Below are 20,256 nucleotides of genomic sequence, written 5' to 3' on the forward strand. Positions count from 1 at the left end.
TAAGTTTTAAATGGAAGTAAGACTTTCTGGTAACGATTATACAGGTGCCACTCTTCCTAAATCATATCTAATTGTTATAGAAATCATCATGCAATCATAGGACAATTCTAACATGCTAAAATTAACAAAGTGGGCTAACCTTTCCGGACGTAAGGACGGATAGAACCTAATTATAAAAAAGCTAATATAAAAAGTTCTAGACATCTATTAATGACATTGTATGGACTTGTATGGGGGGGGAGAGGTGATTTCCTCTCACCCGGTCTCTCATTTTAAATGACCCAAGTGGCCTCTAGCTGTGTAGCCACTAGTGAAATATATACATTACTAGCGGATGCGCCCCTAGAATCTAAGGTATATTGAAGGGTTAAAAAATGGCCTAAAACCATACCGAGACTTATTTGTAAAACAAAATAGCCTAAAACCATCTCAGGACCTATAAGAAGCTTCATTGTAAAGGAGAACCAGATCGGGTGTGCAGTTACCGAGATCCTTCGCTACAAACAAAAAAGCTTACTACTTTATATAATAGGATTACATAATGAATACATAATATAAATTTATATCCATAGCGCTTATCAGTATGGCTAAAGTTGATTTTGCACAAGTTCTACATATTGGGTGTTAGCAGCCATCAGAGTTCATAGATTTTATGAGGTAATCCTTACCAGGAACATTTCAATGCAAACTGCACTAGATGTTCTTCTATAACAAATTAATTAGAACTTAGTTTTTATTCCTCTCAACTCTTTCATAGTAAAATAAAGGTTTAAGAAAAGTGTAAGATGGATAAGGATCCAGGTGATCCAAAACCCAAGGTTTATGCTTGGATAGAAGATGCCACATTACAGTTAGATAACCTTGTTGTGGAAGCAGAAAAGCAAACCAGATATCATCAGGTATGAGTAATCAAAGCTATTTTAAACCTGTGACCTTCTAAACATGTAGCGTATTTGCTCATTGTCAGGGAGGTGCTAGGTTTGAATCTTGGTCCGACACTTCATTTTAACCAAAGATGTTATAAATGGTTCCTACTTCTGCTATGTCAGATGTGCAACATAAATAGTTGAAGTAGGGGGAATGCCTTGGCCCATACACAGGCACAACTCATTACCATGCACATTAGGACTTCTCAGACATTGGTCTTGCAGTCAAAGGGTTGGTTGACTGTTGGATGTTACTTAACCTAATATCCACCAGTGGGTGTTAGAGTATTGCATCCCATTACAAGCAGATGAATCAATGAAGAATCCTGCCCCAATTAGGTAATAATAAATCAAAGCTATTTTGATATATATATTTCATATATATGTATATCAATAAATAGGTGTAATGGTGTAATTTATGCATATGTTGCTTAGGAAAGACAATCACAACAAGGATGACAACATCCATAAAAGTGAAGCTCTGAAATGAAAGGACTAACAAACATTACACTTGTACAGTGTCAGAACTGAGTTAGCAGAATATTAATGTTAATTAATATTATAAGTAAATTTGTTGCAAAACTGCATAAATCGATGATACTGTTTAAGGCCATACTTACATTTTTAGGACTTGTTTATAGAGATTCTTTGCTTTAATTATTATACCTTATTGTCCTAAAAATCATTGTTCCGAAAATCAATACAATACGAAAATATTTCATACAAAAAAATGTTGTAATAAGATGGGACAATTCTAACATGCAAAGAGAGCTTACTGTTATCTATGGCTGCAGGGGCGTCCAAGCTTTTTTATTTGGGGGGAGGGGTTAAAATTTTTCAATGGGGGGTTAATTTAATAATGTAAAAAGGTACTAACAAACAACAAGGATTACAACATACATAAGTAGCGAATCTGTTTGATCAAAGTGGGTTATTGAGCAGATGTGGACAAAGATATTACAAACAAAAAATTAATGAAACCTTTTGGAGCCTAACCAACAGACAGGCGGAATTAGAATAGAGGCTGAGAGGAATGAACACAGCAAAAACTCAGACATCTACCTTAATTAGATGAGATGTCCCTGACATATGGACATACGGACAGACACACATTTTAAATTGTTGAGTAGCTTCGCTATATGGCATGTCTTAAAGACTATGGTCAACCTAAATTCTGAAATGTATGTAAAATCCGTCAATATTTTAGGATTAACCAACATTTTTCAAATTGACATAAGTTTGTCATTTTTCAACCTTTTTTCACATTTTAAGTTGCTAAAATTATCTTCATTACCTAAGGTTTTTGTTTTTTGAAAAATCATTAATGAAAATGGAATTTAAAGCATATTTTTTTAAATTTTAGATGAAATTTTAACTTATTAAATTGTTTTTTGGCCGGAAATGGCCGGAAACCGGTGAAAAGACCGGATTTTAAACATTTTTTAACTCTATTGGTCATATCTAGTGTTGAGGAATTCAGATCACACCTTAAAGCAAAAATCAATATTGGGGCGTACCCAGGAGGGGGCTTGATATACAATTACCACCTAAAAACCGGAAAAAATGTTTTTTTTTATATAAAAATCACGGCCGGTTTTGACGGATCCGGCTCAAGAGAGAGAGAGAGAGAAAAGAGAGAGAGAGAGAGAGAGAAAAGAGAGAGAGAGAGAGACTGAGAAAGAATGTGAAAACGAGAGAAACAAAGAAAAAAGAGAGGAGAGAGACAGAGAAAAGGAGAGAGAAAAGAGAGGAGAGAGAGAGAGAAGTAAGCGAGAGAGATAGGAGAGTGACAAAGTTCAATAGAGAGAGATAGAGAGAGAGAGAGAGAGAGAAGAAAGTGAGAGAGAGAGAGAGAGAAAACAAAAATATATGAATAAAATTGATAAGAATTATACTTCCTTACATATCTTACTAATAATTATAATAAAGTAACAGGATGTCTGTCTGTTTGTATTTCTTTTTAAAAGCAAAGCTTTTCTATAATTAGGGTCAGTCCGTCCGTACGTGCGTCCGTCCGTAACGGATAGCTTTTTTCGTTAATTTAGGCATGTTAGAATTGTCCTATCGATTTCAAATTTTGCATGGTGATTCCTTTGGTGGTTAGGTACGATTTATAAAGCGTAGCAACTCTAAAATCGTTACCAGAATGTCCTTACGTCCATTTCAAATATGTTGATTATAAATCTTTTTTTGAATTCTGATTCCCATTACAACTAGGTACAATGTCCTAAAAATATAAGTATTGCTTCTATTATAACATTATATCTTGTTGTAATAGGAATCAGTTTTTCCAAAAATAAGATAAATAGTATTAATTAAAGATATAAATTTTTCTAAGTCTTACCTAACTGTAATATGAATCATCATGCAACGTTTGAAATCTATCGGACTATTCTAACCTTTTAAAATTAACGAAAAGAGCTAACCGTTACGGACGGACCGACCCTAATTATAGAAAAGCTTCGCTTTTAAGAACACTTTTTAACAGTTTGATAAGGATTTATAAAAAATTAGTATAAATTAGTTTAATACATTTTGTTATCAATTTTTAATAGTTATTTATCGCATCGTATTATAGACAGCTTTCTGCTGATATAAAAAAATTTCAACCATAAGATTAAAACCAATTTTGTTAGCCCCGAGATGCCAAGCTAAAAAATGGTTTTAATTTTATTATTATAAATTTTTCACGGATAGCTGGATATAATACGATGCTATGCATAATTTTTCAGTATGGCTAAGAACTGGTTCCTATCCACCGGATATTAATCGGTTTCAAATCGCTACTGGAATATTTATTAACTAATGTGAAAAAGTTATAAAAATAATAATCAAGAAACCAAGAGCTGGATCTTTAAATCATTTTAGTTGTGAGCCAGATCGGGGTGCGCCGACTTTCAGCCAATCACAGCGCGGCATTTCATAAAATGCTGTGATCTCATTGGTGGAAAGTTGGCTCACCACTAAAATGATTTAAAGATCCAGCTAAGGCGTGTTTTAATACAAAGTAGAACGCTGTCTGTTTGTCTGTCTGTCTGTTTGTCTGTCTGTCTGTTTGTCTGTCTGTCTGTTTGTCTGTCTGTCTGTTTGTCTGTCTGTCTGTTTGTCTGTCTGTCTGTTTGTCTGTCTGTCTGGATAATCTTGCCAACCACTGCACTGGACGGATTGCACACTGTTTTTTCCAGTAGCAAAGCTACTCTATAATTTACAATGTATGTCCGTCAGTCAGTCCGTAACGCTATGGAGTAAATGAGATTTACTCAGCCACTATTAAAGCTAGACATCTGTAAAACAAGGATGACAACATCCATAAGTAGCAAAGCACAAACAATTTAATAAGAATTTAGATATCAGTTGTCAAAAGCATGTATACTAGGGAAAAAATCACAAAACCTTTTCAACATTTGTTTTTAATTTCCTAATATTTATATTTCAGTACTATGACTAACAGACTGACGGTCAAAGTAAATTACATACTGGATGCTCAAAACAACGGGAAATTCAATTTTGATACTTTTAACTACCAAAATTTAAAAAAAACGGACCATTAACACCAAAGATATGAGGAAAAGTATGAAAAATATAAAAATAGCCAAAAACCTGCAAAAAGGCAGTCTAACTGCCATTGATATTTTCTTGAAACGACAGGAAATTTAATTTTGATACCTATAACTGAAAAACTTTGGAAATCGGGCAATAAACGCCAAAAGTATGGAAAAAAATGTAAAAAATACAAAAAATAGCCTAAAACTGCTTAAAGGCAGTCTGACCGTCATAGTTGTTTTCTTGAAACGACAGGAAATTTAATTTTGATACTATAACTGAAAAAATTTTGAAAATCGAACCATAAACACCAAAGATATGGAGAAAAATGTGAAAAATACAAAAATAGCCTAAAACCTGCTAAAAAGCGCTCCTACCTTCATTGATGTTTTATAGCTAATTGAGCTCTTTCAGCCTTTTATCTTTAATAGGAGCCGAGAAAATCACGTTTCCTCCAAACTAAGACGGACAGACGGACATTTCAAATTATAGAGTAGCTTCGCTACTAAAAAATATTCAACCGATAAACTATTTTATGTGTGTTATAAATAACAGAAATACAGAAAAACAGACAGATAGTGTGAGGGATCCTAAGATTTATAGAACAATCTTTGTGTGTTGGCCACTGCAATTTCATTGAATTTCCATTATGGCTTCGAAACCGATTAATATTCGCTGGATTAGAATTAGTTCTCAGCCATTCTGAAAAATGATGTACAACATCGTATTACAGACAATTTTCCACGAACATTAGAATAAAAATCATAAAATTTATACCAGTTTTGTTAGACTGGGGCTATCAGAACTAGTTTTAATCTTATAATTTTTCATTCTAATATCCGCGGAAAGCTGTCTATGTTACGATGCGATAATAGTTATTTCTCGCATCGTATTATATACAGCTTTCCGCGGATATAGAATGTACAATTATAAGATTAAAACCAGTTTTTTTAGCCCCGAGGTGCCAAAGGCATCGGCTAAAAAAACTTATGATTGTACATTTTTATATTCGTAGAAAACTGGATATAATACGATGCTAGACATAGTTTTTTCGTATGGATGAGAACCGGTTCCTATCCAACGGATTCAAATGAATACGAGAAATAACTATTAAGTTTCTTTATCTTTTAAAATAAACAAATTGAATAAAGCTGTTTCTAAGATAAGTGTCACATCACAATACTAGTTCTTATCTTATTGTGATGCTATAGTGATAAACTTTAGAGGAACCACCACTTCTCGGGATGTACTGAATTTTAGTTTCCGCAAGTGTACCTAGCTTCCGCCTTCTAGCTAAAAAAGCTTCAAACGTTCAAATTTGAAACATTAAAATTTTGAATGTATAAATCGTTTATACATTCAATTTTTTTGACACCATGGAAACTGTCCCAATTTTGTATAACTTTTGCGGAACATGTTCCAGTTACGTCATATTTTTCTTTCCCGAAAAAGAGAAGGGGGAAAGAAAAAAAAGGGAAGGGGGGGAGAAAAAAGAGATGGGAGAAAAGGGGGTTTTCCCCATCTCTTTTGAATAGATTTTCTTCCCCCCTTCCCTTTTTCGGGAAAGAAAAATATGACGTATCTGGAACATGTTCCGCAAAAGTTATACAAAATTGGGACAGTTTCCATGGTGTCAATTTTTTCCCTTTGACCAGAGTAGCTGAAAATAGCGTTTGCAATAATTGGGTTATCTGCTGTACAACTTTGGAAATTAGGCAAGAAATAGGCAATACATTTTCAGCACATCCTTCTCGGACACTCAGGGATCTTTAGGGATAAGACAATTGAAAATAAATTGATATACATCCCCAATGAGGATAAACAAAATTATCCCCTCTGTAAATAAAAATCATTTGTTGACACATTTGTAGGTTTTAACCAATTAAAATGAAAAAATGTATTCAAAGTTTTTGAGCTAACAAATATGATAACTTTGGCTATGAATGTAATTTACAGTCCAATGTCCCCTTCCTCCCTGCAGGCACTTGTGTTCTGATAAATATTAAATGTGGGGATGTTTATTAGTAGCAAACTTTCAAAATATTTTTTTCCCATTGTTATGAGCATCTTTTATGTCGCCATCATACAATATAAAACAAGGTTTCGTGTTTATTTTCTCAAATAAATCTATTCTTGATATTAAAAAAATACACTTTAAATCTACTTGTACACATTACCATCCAGGATTTTTAATGCTTCGCTACTTATGGATGTTGTCATCCTTGTTTAAATTTTATTTAACCAATAAAGTCATATACTTTTTCCACTTTACAAGGCCTACAAAACGCTCAGATTTTTATTTATTTAACATAAGAGATACCGTCCCTCCCCCAAAAGTATAAAATAAATTGTCTTTTTAAAAGCAAAGCTTTTCTATAATTAGGTCAGTCCGTCAATATGTCAGTCTGTCCGTCAGTCCATCCGGAACGGATAGCTTTTTTTGTTAATTTAGGCATGTTCAAATTGTCTTATCGATTTCAAACTTTGCATGGTGATTCCTTTAGTAGTTAGGTACGATTTAGAAAGCTCTATTTGTGTAACAGATTTAATTTCAAACTTTGCATGATGATTCCTATAACAGTTAGGAACTATTTAGAAAGCGTAGCAGCTCTATAATCGTAACCAGAATGTCCGTACGTCTATTTTAAATATGTTTTTTTTTATAACTTTTTTAACAACAATTTTTTATGTGATAAAATCATTTTTCGATTACTGATTCCAATTACTATAAGGTACAATATTTTGGGCGAAGCATCTCTATAATCAAGTCCTAAAAATGTCAGTATGTCCTTAAACAGAAATCTGTATTTAATAAATTTTGCAACAAATTTACATATAATTTTGTCAAAACTTATGTATTCTTATTTTGTATATTCAGTTCTGACTCTCTACCAGAGTTAATGTTCTTCTGTCATACCGTGCCAGAGCTCCGCTTTTATGAATGTTGTCTTCCTTGTTATGTGTGTATATCAACGCTTATTTTAAGGAAAAAGATAAGAAATTTAAAAAAAATGAATAGTTTAATTCTTATCACTTCAATGTAGCAGTTCAAGTTTTTTGTTGTTGTGAAAAGTATATTTTATTATCATAAAACAGTGAATATAATTATAATTAATAAGCATAAATATAAGTTCTATTTAACAAGGATGACAACATCAATAAAAGCGAAGCTCGGAAACGGTATGACATACGAACATTAACTCTTGTAGAGTGTCAAAACTGAATATACAAATAACAAGGATGACAACATCAATAAAAGCGAAGCTCGGAAACGGTAGGACATACGAACATTAACTCTTGTAGAGTGTCAAAACTGAATATACAAAATAACAAGGATGACAACATCAATAAAAGCGAAGCACTGAAACGGTAGGACAAACGGAAATTAACTCTTGTAGAGTGTCAAAACTGAATGTACAAAATAACAAGGATGACAACATCCATAAAAGCTGAGCATTGAAACGGTAGGACAAACGGACATTAACACTTGTAGAGTGTCAAAACTGACAAAATTATGTGTAAATTTGTTGCAAAACTTCTTAAATACACACACCCTGCCTTAACCATATAAAGGATAAACAAAAATTACCATGAAAACGGACAATGCAGCGTTCAAATAGGACCTAGTGCCAAGTGTTTATCCTTTATTTGGTTAAGGCAGGGTGTGTACAGAATACTGTATAACCCTTACAAATCGGGCCCCAATTCCAACCTTAATAGATTGGGGGAGGGGTCCTGTTACAGTTAGAGACATAAAAATTTTTTCTGGTGGTTCATGTGTATTTTTAGAGAAAATTACTTTTTCTAGTCATAGCGGTCAGACCGCTCCTTAGCCGCTTTTTAGCGGCCAGCCGCTAAATGTTATAACAGCTGTAGAGCGGCCAATTTTGCAGCTAGGATGACCGAATTTTAGGACGAACTTTTATTTTTCATAACAAAAAAATTACTTTTTCTGATCATCGCCGAAAAACGGCAAATAACGGAAACCGCCATTTTCGGCTGTTACGGTGGTAAAACGGCGGATGGCGGCGCATATTAATATTTTTATCTGTTTATTGTTGCTCAAGGATTTACCAAAAAAATGTATAGGTCTTTAGCTGTAATAGAAGCCACGATATTAATGATATATGTCTGTAGTAAAAGCCGGACAAAAATCGGTCATAAAGTCGGTCAGGGAGCGGTCAAACGGCCATAACACCACTTTTCTCAGAAGGTCATTGATATCTAAGTATTCACAAAAAAAAAATTTAGGTTTCTACCTTATACACAAAAGTCATAATGTAGAAATTAAGATTTATTTAGATTTTTTTCTAAATTTGGTGCCACCTAACCGACTTTGACTGGACGCCACGACCGACACAGACCAGATATCCTTATAAGATCAACTGGATGGACATACAGACAGACGGACGAACGGACCGACCCTAATTATAGAAAAGCTCCGCTTTTAAAAATTATCTGTTAGATAGTTGACATAAATATTTATACATTTGCAGACTTGGGATAGACATTAGGGTGGGTCGATTTTGGAATTTCACATTAGTAGACATTGGCAAGGGTTACTGGGCCAATATAAAACCCTGTGAGACTTGAAAGAGGTTTTTTAATTCAAAAACAACGGGCGCGCGGGGGGTATAAAATGTGCCCGCCCCCTTATAAAACCAAAAATTGAAATTCCTTCAAACGCAGGCATGTTGCGTATCAAAATGACCGCATTGAAATACTGATTACAGACTTGAAAACCGTTTTGAAAAATATTGATTCAGTCTGAAATGATTTTCAAATAACCTACCAAAATGAACAATTTTGACTAAATCAGCTGTTTTTAGGTACTTAATGAGATTTTATTCGAACTAAGAGCAATATTTTTCAAAACGGTTTTCAGATTTGTAATCAGCATTTCAATGCGGTCATTTTGATATGCAACATGACTGTGTTTGAAGGAATCTAAATTTTTGGTTTTATAGGGGGGTGGGCACTTTTTATACCCCCACGTGCCGGCAGCCATAAGAGCCAAGTCACTTTTGAAACTTGAATGGGGCTTATCATACATATATATGACTTCCACAACTTATGATAACAGTAAAATCTAAAAAAAGGGGGAAATGGGCCCACCCTAATAGACATGCTATGCTAATTTTATATTTCATTTTGTTCTATATCAATATTTCACAACAAGGATGACAAAATCCATAATAAAATCAGAAGGAAGGACAAACGAACAATAACTTTTGTAGAATGTCAGAGCCTACTAAGAACATTATTTTATAAGTCTAAACGAAATTGTACATTAATTTGTTGCAAAATAATGTAATTATAGGATAAAGTAAAAGGACATACTCTCATTTTTAGAATTTGATTATAAAGTTGCCTTGCTTTAAATACTTTACCATGTTGTCCTAAGAATCATTATTCCAAAAATCAGATGAATAGGATAATTATACCACACACAAAAAAATGTTATAGGAATCATCATGCAAGTTTGAAATTGAATCTGTTACACAAATAGAGCCGTTATGTATATTCCAACGAACTAACTCCAATTATAGAAAAGCTTCACTTTTAAATACAAATTACCTATATGGGGGTGGGAGAACAAACACTGTTTCAAAATAAAGGGTGAGCCAAAAAAATGCGTAGATTTTAAAATTCAAATTGCACAGCTTGCGTTAACGGTAGAAAAAAGGTATGCATACCATTAGAACCACTATGAACTCTAGTTTTTGGAAATATATAAACGATTCCTGTGGAACCCATAGTTTAAGAGCTACGTGTTAAAATGTCCCAACTGACTTAAAACTTGTCCTGCGAGTAAACCATTAAAGGTTTAAGTAAAGGGTTTGCAAAAAAATGCATACAATTTAAAATTTTAATAGTAGAAAAATATTATGCATATCGTTAAAATCACTATAAGCTCTAGTGTATGGAAATATAAGATCTATTCCTGTGCTATGCATAATTTATGAGCTACGTGGTAGAATGTCCAAACAGTTTTATTTTTCAACTTTTATCATATTCTTTTATTTTTCAACGCAGCCCTAAACTACAAATAGGATAAAAATTGTATTAATATTTATAAAAATTAGAGCTTATAGAGGTTCTAACGATATACATGCCATTTTTCTACTATTAACACAAGATGCGCAGTTTCAATTTTAAAAATGTCCGCGTTTTTGCACACTTTAATCTTTAATGATTTACTCTCAAGTCAAGTTTTAATTCAGTAGGAAATTTTACCAAGTAGCTACTAAACTATAAGTAGCTAAGAAATTGGTTTTATATTTTAAAAAACTAGAGCTTATAGCAATTCTACTGGTATGCATGACATTTTTCTACTATTAACATTAGCCGCGTAATTCGAATTTTAAAAAGGTATACATTTTTATTGAACACTTTAATCCTTAATGATTTACTCACGAGTCAAGTCTTAAGTCAGTTGGGACATTTTAACACGGAGCTCCTAAACTATGTGTAGCCTATAAATCGTTTTTATATTTCCAAAAACTAGAGTTCATAGCGGTTCTAAAAGTAAACATACCTTTTATCTACCATTAACACAAGCCGCTCAATTTTAATTTTAAAACCTACGCATTTTTTTGCTCACCCTTTAATAATCCTTTAAAATAATTTTTATGCGATTTTTGTGTGTTTGTCCTTCAATTTTTGTAAGGTTACATAAGGTTAGTTTGTTAAAATAAAAAAAATTTCTGAATTTTTATTTCAAAAAGAAAATTTATGCCATTTCAGTATCTTTATAAAAAATATGTAACAAACAATCTTTTACATTTACATTTTTAAATCCAACTTTTGATTGAAACTCGGCCTTTGTAAATCAAAATATTTACAATTTTCCCCTCAATAACATGGTTGGATTGTTCCAATGTGTGTTAAGTGTACTGAGTTCGAGTGGCAGATTCGACGGACGAATTCACTAAGACCTAGTTCTGTTGAGTAGCTTCACTTCAACCAAATAACATAGGGTACAATTATATTTTGTAATCTGCAAGGGATTACAGACGTTCGCCCATACAGTGCGGCTACAACTGCAATGGATAGTTAATAAACATACAAATCATAATATAACAAGGATGACAACATCCATAAAAGCGAAGTACTGTAACGGTAGGACAAACGGACACTAACACTTGTATAGTGTCAGAACTGAATAATCAGAATATAAATGTATAAGAGTCGAAGCAAAATTGTAAGTAAATTTGTTGAAAAACTGCTTCATACAGAATAATGTTTATGGACATACTTACATTTGTAGCATTTGATTCTAGAGTTGCTTCGCTTATAATATTGTTCTTTGTTGTCCCAGGAATCAATACACCAAAAATTAGATCGAACGGATAATTAGATCACATAAAACATTGTTGTTAAAAAAGTAGAAAAATCAACATGTTTAAAATGGACGTACGGACATTCTGGTAATGATTATAGGGTTGCTATGCTTTCTAAATCGTACCTAACTACTATAGGAATCATCATGCAAAGTTTGAAATCGATAGGGCAATTCTAACATGCCTAAATTAACGAATAAAAGCTATCTATCTCGGACGGACGGACGGACGGACCGACCCTAATTATAACCAAACCAATTTTTTGTAGGTAATTTAGATTTTAAAAAATAAATCTAAAAAAACAAGGATGACAACATACATAAAAGCGAAGCTCTGAAATGACATGACAGACGAACATTAACATTTGTTGAGTGTCAGAATATACAAAATATGAAAATATAAGGTTTGACAAGATTATACGTAAATTTGTTGCAAAACTTCTTAAATACAGAATTCTGTTTAAGGACATACTGACATTTTGATACTTGATTATAGAGATGCTTCGCTCATATTAATGTACCTTATTGTTATAGGAATCGGTAATAAAAAAATCAGATCAATAGGATGATTTTATCACATAAAAAATTATTATTAAAAAAGTAAAAAAATCAACATGTTTAAAATGGACGTATGGACATTCTGGTAACGATTATAGAGTTGCTACGCTTTCTAAATCGTACCTAACTACTTCAGGAATCACCATGCAAAGTTTGAAATCGATAGGACAATTCTAACATGCCTAAATTAACGAATAAAAGCTAACTATCTCGGACGGACGGACGGACCGACCCTAATTATAGAAAAGCTTCGCTTTTGAAAATTTATGGGGGGGGGGAGTCGACCGCACTATTTGAATTTTATTTTTAAAATGAATTTTTTTGGGGGGGGGGTTGGGGGTGTCCCACCCCCCAAGAAAATAGTTATAAACCTTTCCGGGACCTATGAGAAGCTACCCTGTAAAGGAGAACCTGATCGGTTCAGCGGTTAGCGAGATCCTTCACTACAAACAAACAAACAGACATACAGACATCGTTCTACTTTGAGATAATGGGAAGGAATTGTAAGTAATTGATAATCCTAATGAATCTACACAATATTAACAAGCAAATCTTTATCCAGAGGAGCATAGCTACTCTATCATTTAGTCTGACCCGCAACATTTGTCTGAGATGCCTAGAATAATTATTTCTCGCATCATATCATAAACAGCTTTTAGCGGAAATAAAATATACAATTATAAGATTAAAACTTGTTTTAATCTTGTAACTAAACTGGATATAATACAATGTTAGACCTAAATTTTTTTGGATGGCTGAGAACCGGTTCTAATTTACCAGACATTAATCGGTTTTGATTGAAACAGAATGTTGTTTAAAGGCCGCAAGGTTGTGATCAAACAGCCTGAATTGTACAGAAATCCTACTATTTTTTATGATGAATATTAATATTTGCAGATGGATAAGGATCCTGGTGGATCCACTCAGATGATGCCAGTGATACTGGAGCTAAAAGAAAGATTAGCTGGGAAATCTGTACAGGTAAACAATCAAACAACGATGACAATAGTCATAGAAGCTAAGCTCCTAAATCAGACTGTAGGACAAACAAACAGAAACAGTGTCAGAACTTAATAATGAGAGTATAAATTTATAGGACTTAATTATTGAGTTACCTTGCTTATTCTTGTGTACCTTGTTGTTATAGGAATCATCATTCCAAAAATCGATAAATTCCACCCCATTCTTGCTATTTCAAAAGGCACATAGAAAGTTGAAAATCCTAAAGCGTTTTGATTCAGAGATGTCCCCTAGTTTTGATTCAGAGATGTCCCCTAGTTTTGATTCAGAGATGTCCCCTAGTTTTGATTCAGAGATGTCCCCTAGTTTTGATTCAGAGATGTCCCCTAGTTTTGTCCTCTTGTATGTTAACCCTCCAGTTTTTCCTATCTCATTTTCTGTGTGTGAAAGATAGAGGACTATAACTGAGTGACTTTTTAAATATGGGTATGACACATAAATGAGATTTAATTTTTTTGAATATCTCTATCCTGGCGGGCACAGGATGCCAGCAAACCTGGCAGGGTCATCCAGATAAAGAGAAAAAATATTTTTTTTGACTTAATCAAAGTTTTTTATCTTACCAAAATACCAAAATATCCTCTAGTAGTCCTTATATGAATCTTTATATGAAAGATAGGTGTTCAAGTCAATTTCAGGTACCAGTTATAATCCTCCAGGTCTCCAGAAATCTTAGCAGCTGCCAGGTCTCCAGAAATCTTGGCAGCTGCCAAGTACATCTGGAGCCGCCAAAATTTGTGTTTTGAGATTTCTAATATAAAAGTTATATAAAGATAAACATTTGTTGAAAAAAATAATTTCTAGCTTCAAAAATAAGAAAATGACAGCCGTTTGAAATTTTTAAGTAAAAAGACCTAAAAACAAAGATTGTTAAATAAAAATGTGAAGTAAGTGAAAAATGACTATGACTTACTTTTAGTCGAAAATTCATTATCAAACTATGGACATGCCCAAAATTTTTTAGCTCTCTAGCAAAGTGGATACAAAACCGCGAAAAACAAAACCGCGAAAGTTACAAAACTGCATAATTACAAAACCGCAAAATTACAATTAGCGAATGTTACAAAACCGTAAAATTACAAAACCGCGAATGTAACAAAACAGCGACTGTTACAAAAATATAACTATGTAGGAATTTTTTTGAATTTATTTTTCAAACTAAGAGAAAACAAATTAATGAACAATTTATGTATCCAAAAACAAAACAAAAAGTGAATTTTAAACTGTGTCATAGTTTCCAAACAGGAACTCTTTCATGTTTGCTCTCTTATAACTCTTGAGGGACAACTTCAACATACCCAGCCTCTCTGTCCTCCTGACCTTCCTTGAAGGGTTAGGATTGGTGGCACGACCTGCAACGACCTCTTGAAACTTGTAGCAAGCCAGGGCATCCTCATTCATGAATCCACATATACCTGAGTATATGGTTTGTGCCAAGGCTGTTGGCCCACCTGCTGTGCCAGTCCACGCCGTTGGTAGTGGTCTGCATGATTTTGCCGTGACTATTGACTTTATATACAAAATTTTAAAATTGGAAGATTTTCTTTTAAAATTTGGACCTTTTTTTTTTTTGCTAGTAGATAGTCCTATTTATAGTATATTATTTTTCCCAGTATTTTGCGTTTTTTTCGCGGTTTTTTTTGCAGTTTTGTTACATTCGCGGTTTTTTATTTTTTGTGGTTTTTGTAATTTCGCGTTTTTTCATTTTTTGTGGTTTTTGTAATTTCGCCGTTTTGTAATATTCGCGGTTTTGTATCCACTCCCTTTAGCTCCAATAGGGGCTGAGATATTAGGGTGGGGCATTGAAAGCCTCTCCCCCCCCCCCCCACCACCCCGACCGATAAAATAAAGGTGCGGCAAATGGCCTGACTGATAAGAGATCATTATCCTTATTCCTGACCAAAATATTCTTATTCCTGACCAAAATATCCCAGTTCTGACCAAAATATCATTATTCATGACCAAAATATCCCTATTACTGACCAAAATATCTCTATTCCTGACCAAAATATCTTTATTCCTGACCAAAATTTCCATATTCCTGACCAAAATATCTTTATTCCTGACCAAAATATCCTTATTCCTGACCAAAATATCCTTATTCCTGACCAAAATATCCTTATTCCTGACCAAAATATCCCTATTTCTGACCAAAATATCATTATTCCTGACCAAAATATCCTTATTCTTGACCAAAATATTCTTATTCCTTACCAAAACTAAAATTTTCTGTAGGTTGTATAATTTTATAATATATAATGTTTTTTTTTTTATTCAGAAATTGTTGTCAAAGAAGGCAGATGTCGCAGATGAATCATCTAATGAGTTGGTATTAATCCCAGCAGAAGAGAAAGTTGATTGTGTAGAGGTATACAATACATTTTTATCAGCTTATGCAAACAATGAAATTAATTTTAAAAAATTCCCAAAACTTATTATTGATTTTTAGCTGTCGTTGGGGGCAACACTTGGTAAAATAGACGACCAAATCTTTTCTTCTTCCTCCTAACCCTAACCTAAAGATCTAACCCTACAAAAGGTTTAATTTACAAAAGATCTAACCTAGCAAGGCTGCATAGGCATAAATTTACATTAGATCTAACCCTGCAAAAGGCAAAACCCTACAAAAGGTGTAATGTTAATAGCCTGATTACAATTAAGCCTCTTAACATTTACTAAAGAAATATAACATCACACATAAGAATTATAAAAAGAATTTAAAATTTATAAAATATCCCAACCACTAAAATCAATTTTCAATTAGTCATCTTCACACCTTATGCAGCTCTTTGCCTTATTTAACATTAGACCATTTGCAGCATAAGACTTTTTGTAAATTATACTTTTTGTAGCATAAGACATTTTATAAATTAGACATTATGTAATTAGATCTTTTGTTGCAACGCCATTTTAACAGTATACATGGTATTTTTCTACCATTAACACACCTTTTTACTATTAACTACCATTTGTGTTTTGTTATAAAACAGATGCATTTTTATACACAACCTTTAAGATGGAAATTTGTGTTAAGGTTTCTTGAAACATTTTGAAATCATTTTATAGCATTTTTCTTATGTTTTTCATTTTATAGGAAAGAAAAGAATCAAACACAGAAGATATTGGACATGAAATTGAAACTGTTGAAAGAAACTCTGTTTATGTGGAAGATGTAAGTTCTGATTTTTTAAGTTTAAAAAAATGACAAAAATAACATATTTATGTTACTAACATATAAGAAATGAAGGGTTAAGGATCAACTGTGTAAACAAAAAAATTTTTTATTTACTTCCCTTTATAGTTAGGTTAAGTTTAAAAAGCCCTTTGTGTGCTTTAGAGTTTAATTGGTAAAACAAAAATTCTTGAAGTGCAGAATCTAAACAAATAGCATGTTCTAATTTGAACTATAACTATAGAGCTACAGATTGGATAGGAATTGGAAAAGGGTCTATGGGCTTTGGTTATGTATACCATTGATCCCCTTTAGCCCCTATAGGCCCATTGGGGCACTTGAGGAGGGAGGAGTTGAATTTGATAACTAAATTTTTTATTTTAGATTTGAAAAGAAAACAGAAAAACATTCTGTTACTTTATTTAAGAATTTGATGTGTTTCTTGGAAGGTGGAAAACCCCAAACCCACTTAAAAGAAAAAATACAACCCCCCCAAAAATTTTATTTTTTTATTTTTTTGTAAGCCAAAAGTTATTGCAAAATAAATTTGTCTTCACTTTTCTGATAATATAGTTGTTTTCTGTCTTGTGGTGGTTTTAAGCTAATTTATTAGGTGAAGGGACACCCTCAACCCCCCCCCCCCAAACAAAAAAAATTTACCACCCAAAATATTGAGGCCTTTTGTAATTTTAAAATTGGTATTAGTGGTAAAAGTTGTGGCACATACAGGTATTAAGTAAAATTTACAGTTTTCGTAAAATAGTTATCATATACTATGCTGATTATAACATGTATAAAAACAATTTGGAAGGGAGTTCCCTTCTTGTCTTGGGTCAAAGATGCTAGTAAATATTTTGAGTAGGGGAAATGCCTTTGGCCATAAATATGCGCAGCTCATTAACTTGCACAGTTAGGAAATTCTCAGACAAAGGTAGTGCAACCAAAGGGTTATTGCCTATTGGAAGTTACTTAACCTTATATCCAGTATCACATCTCATTACATTGAAATGATGCTCTGAATTCTCTAGATGATCACCTAGAAATAGAATGAGAATCCCGCCCTTACATGGTGAGTTGGTGCTTCTATATTTCATATTTTATTTAACTGTTATTAGTTGGAGAACCATGGTGAAATAAACAATGTTTCTGCAGCATTCAGTACTGCAGAGGAGCAAGTTACATTTTTAAAGGTATTATTATCTATAATAGATAAAGATTTAATTTCATTTATTGAAACTTAAAAATATTTTTATTTAACATTTGTACATCAACCATGTTTTTGAATGAAAAACATATTTGTGTTTCATACAAAAATATGTTGAAAGGAAGCCTGTAAGAAATACACCACTCTAACTACTGAAAGATTGCCACAAGTAGACTCAGTATCCAAAATTTCAAGCCTCCAGCTTTAATAACCAAAAAATTATAGGCATGATCAAAATAACATTTTAGTTATGTGAAAAGTTTTAAAGTTTCCCATTGCTCATGATAAAAATTTCAAATTTATTATGAAATTCATTGAAATATGTATTCAGTTACAGGCAACCTAACTTACTGTTGAAAATAAGCTTTTGATTTTGGTTTGAGGCAGCATAATTTAACATATAAATTTCGACAAAGAGCAATTGAAAACTTTCAAGATTTACATACACTGAAAATTTCATCTTGAAATGCCTATAACTTTTTTTGTTATTTAAGCTAAAGACATCAAATTTATGGCACCGTGTCTACTTGTGGCAGTCTTTGAGCAGTTAGATCTGTGTATTTCTTGCATGCTTCCTTTAATGTAGAGAAAGTGTAAATCTTGAGAAAACTTGAATCTTAGCTTATATAGTTATAATGTTCACATTTTAGAAAGATGAAAAATCTAGCAGCTCTGATTGTGGAACTGAAGATGGTATTGATGTTGATATGGTAAATATTTTTTTGTTCCCTAACATATCTTAAAAATTAATACTTTTTATACTCCATGTAAAAATGCTTTTAAATTATTTAGCAACCTTAAAGCTAATATTATTTGATTTGCTTGATACAAAAAAATCACATATTTTCTTTAAAATTTCTCAAAATGACTGCAATATATTTCTAAAGAAAAGGTTTGCATGCATGCAATCAATAAAAGTATAAATCTTAATTACAATTATTTTCCTTAATTGTTTATAATTATTTTAGGCTAAGGAAGGATTCCTCACAAAAAGATGTCCATGGTAAGCTGCATTCATAAAAACAAAACAAGAATTTTTTTTGTAATTTTGGGTTGTTTCTGTCTGTACTTTATTAATGTATTTACTATTTATGAGTTTATATAAAAGGACTAAATTTAATTTTATTTTCCTAACTTTGTTATAAACATGAATTTATTTTTTTGGTTATTTAATTTTTCTTAAATTTTTCCATGCTATGTAGAAAAAACATTCAAATTTATTCAATGATATTATGATAAGTATTTCACAAAATGAGTTCTTTCATTAAAATATTGTTGTCAAAACTATATAATCTTTAATTTTGCTTTCTTTTTAAATCTTTCTATCTCCTTCTTCTTTGAATCTTTTTAAAATTTTCTCTGAATGTTTATCTTGTAATTTTAAACAGCTGCTAAGAAATTATTTTTTTTGTATTGCTACTGAAACTGTTTTTAACCTTTTTTTAAAAAGCTATATCAAAAATATACTATGACACCAGTAGAATCATACTGAAGAGCTAAAAATATGAATAGGCCTCAAAATCACTATTTTGGGGGATTTTAAAGTTTATTTTTTACTATGGACTGAGACAGTTTTTACAGACCAGCAGGTTTTTTTTTATTTTGGGGTAAAATTCTTTGCTTTCATAGTGTTTAGAATCATGAATATTGTATTCTAGTATAGAGTAAAATTTCTTTTGATTTCATCTATAAAAATTCATAAAAAAAAATTAATCATTTATATATACATCAATGTATTACCATAAACATGTTTATGTTCTATTACCCATTTTAAAAAAAAATTGGCTGTAAAGGGTTAAATATGTAAGAAAGGTTAAAAACAATTTAATTTATTATTGTCAAGAAGTTTTATTAATTTTGTTAGTGGGCTTAACTTATTATACTACAGGAAAAGAAATCTTTGTAAATAATTTTAGTTTTCTGAAGCTATGGCAATTGTTGACTGGGGCAAATTTGATGTTCTTGCTTCTTGATGTATGTTTGCCTGCCTGGGATTTCACAAATGACCTCATGATTACCACCAAGTACTGGATGAATGCTAGTTTTGAGTGGGTAAAATCTTTTAATAAAATTATATCATGATGAAATGAAATATTATCTAAAGATGTGTACCTGCTAAATCTGAATCTAAACAAAAAAAACATTATATATATGTAAATATTTGAAATTGCAATATTCAAATATCTTTTTTGTTCGTTTTAGAATGAATATGTAGAGTATACTCAGCAGACAGGAAACAATCAAATTATAATTTTTTCATATTTCAGCTAAATTTATCATTTTTTTGTAACTCAGTTTCTATAACTTATGTTGGTCCATTAGTCCATTCTCAGAGTGGGTTAGACTATTTTGTCATCAAATAATGAATTAGTAAAAATAATTTCATTAGAGGCTCTTTTATCTCTTGCCTGAAAATCCCCTTAGAAATCAAACCAAAAACACCTAAGATATGTGAAATAAGTTGTAAAATAAAACAAAACCAGCTTATAGC

General features: G+C 32.2%; 1 protein-coding gene across 1 annotated transcript; it reads left to right on the plus strand.

Annotated features, from left to right (window-relative positions):
* Window positions 1-785: 785 nt before the first annotated feature.
* On the plus strand, window positions 786-20,046 carry LOC145307060 (uncharacterized). Its single transcript, XM_080149399.1, has 9 exons — window positions 786-899; window positions 13,267-13,350; window positions 15,668-15,757; window positions 16,484-16,561; window positions 17,677-17,751; window positions 18,416-18,475; window positions 18,734-18,768; window positions 19,682-19,817; window positions 19,968-20,046. The coding sequence occupies exons 1-9, from the start codon at window positions 786-788 to the stop codon at window positions 20,034-20,036; spliced, it is 741 nt and encodes a 246-aa protein (XP_080005525.1). The 3' UTR covers window positions 20,037-20,046.
* Window positions 20,047-20,256: the final 210 nt, after the last annotated feature.

This window comes from Acartia tonsa, chromosome 15 (genome assembly GCF_053477335.1).
Source record: "Acartia tonsa isolate MP-2025a chromosome 15, ASM5347733v1, whole genome shotgun sequence".
Classification (NCBI taxonomy): Eukaryota; Metazoa; Arthropoda; class Copepoda; order Calanoida; family Acartiidae; genus Acartia; species Acartia tonsa.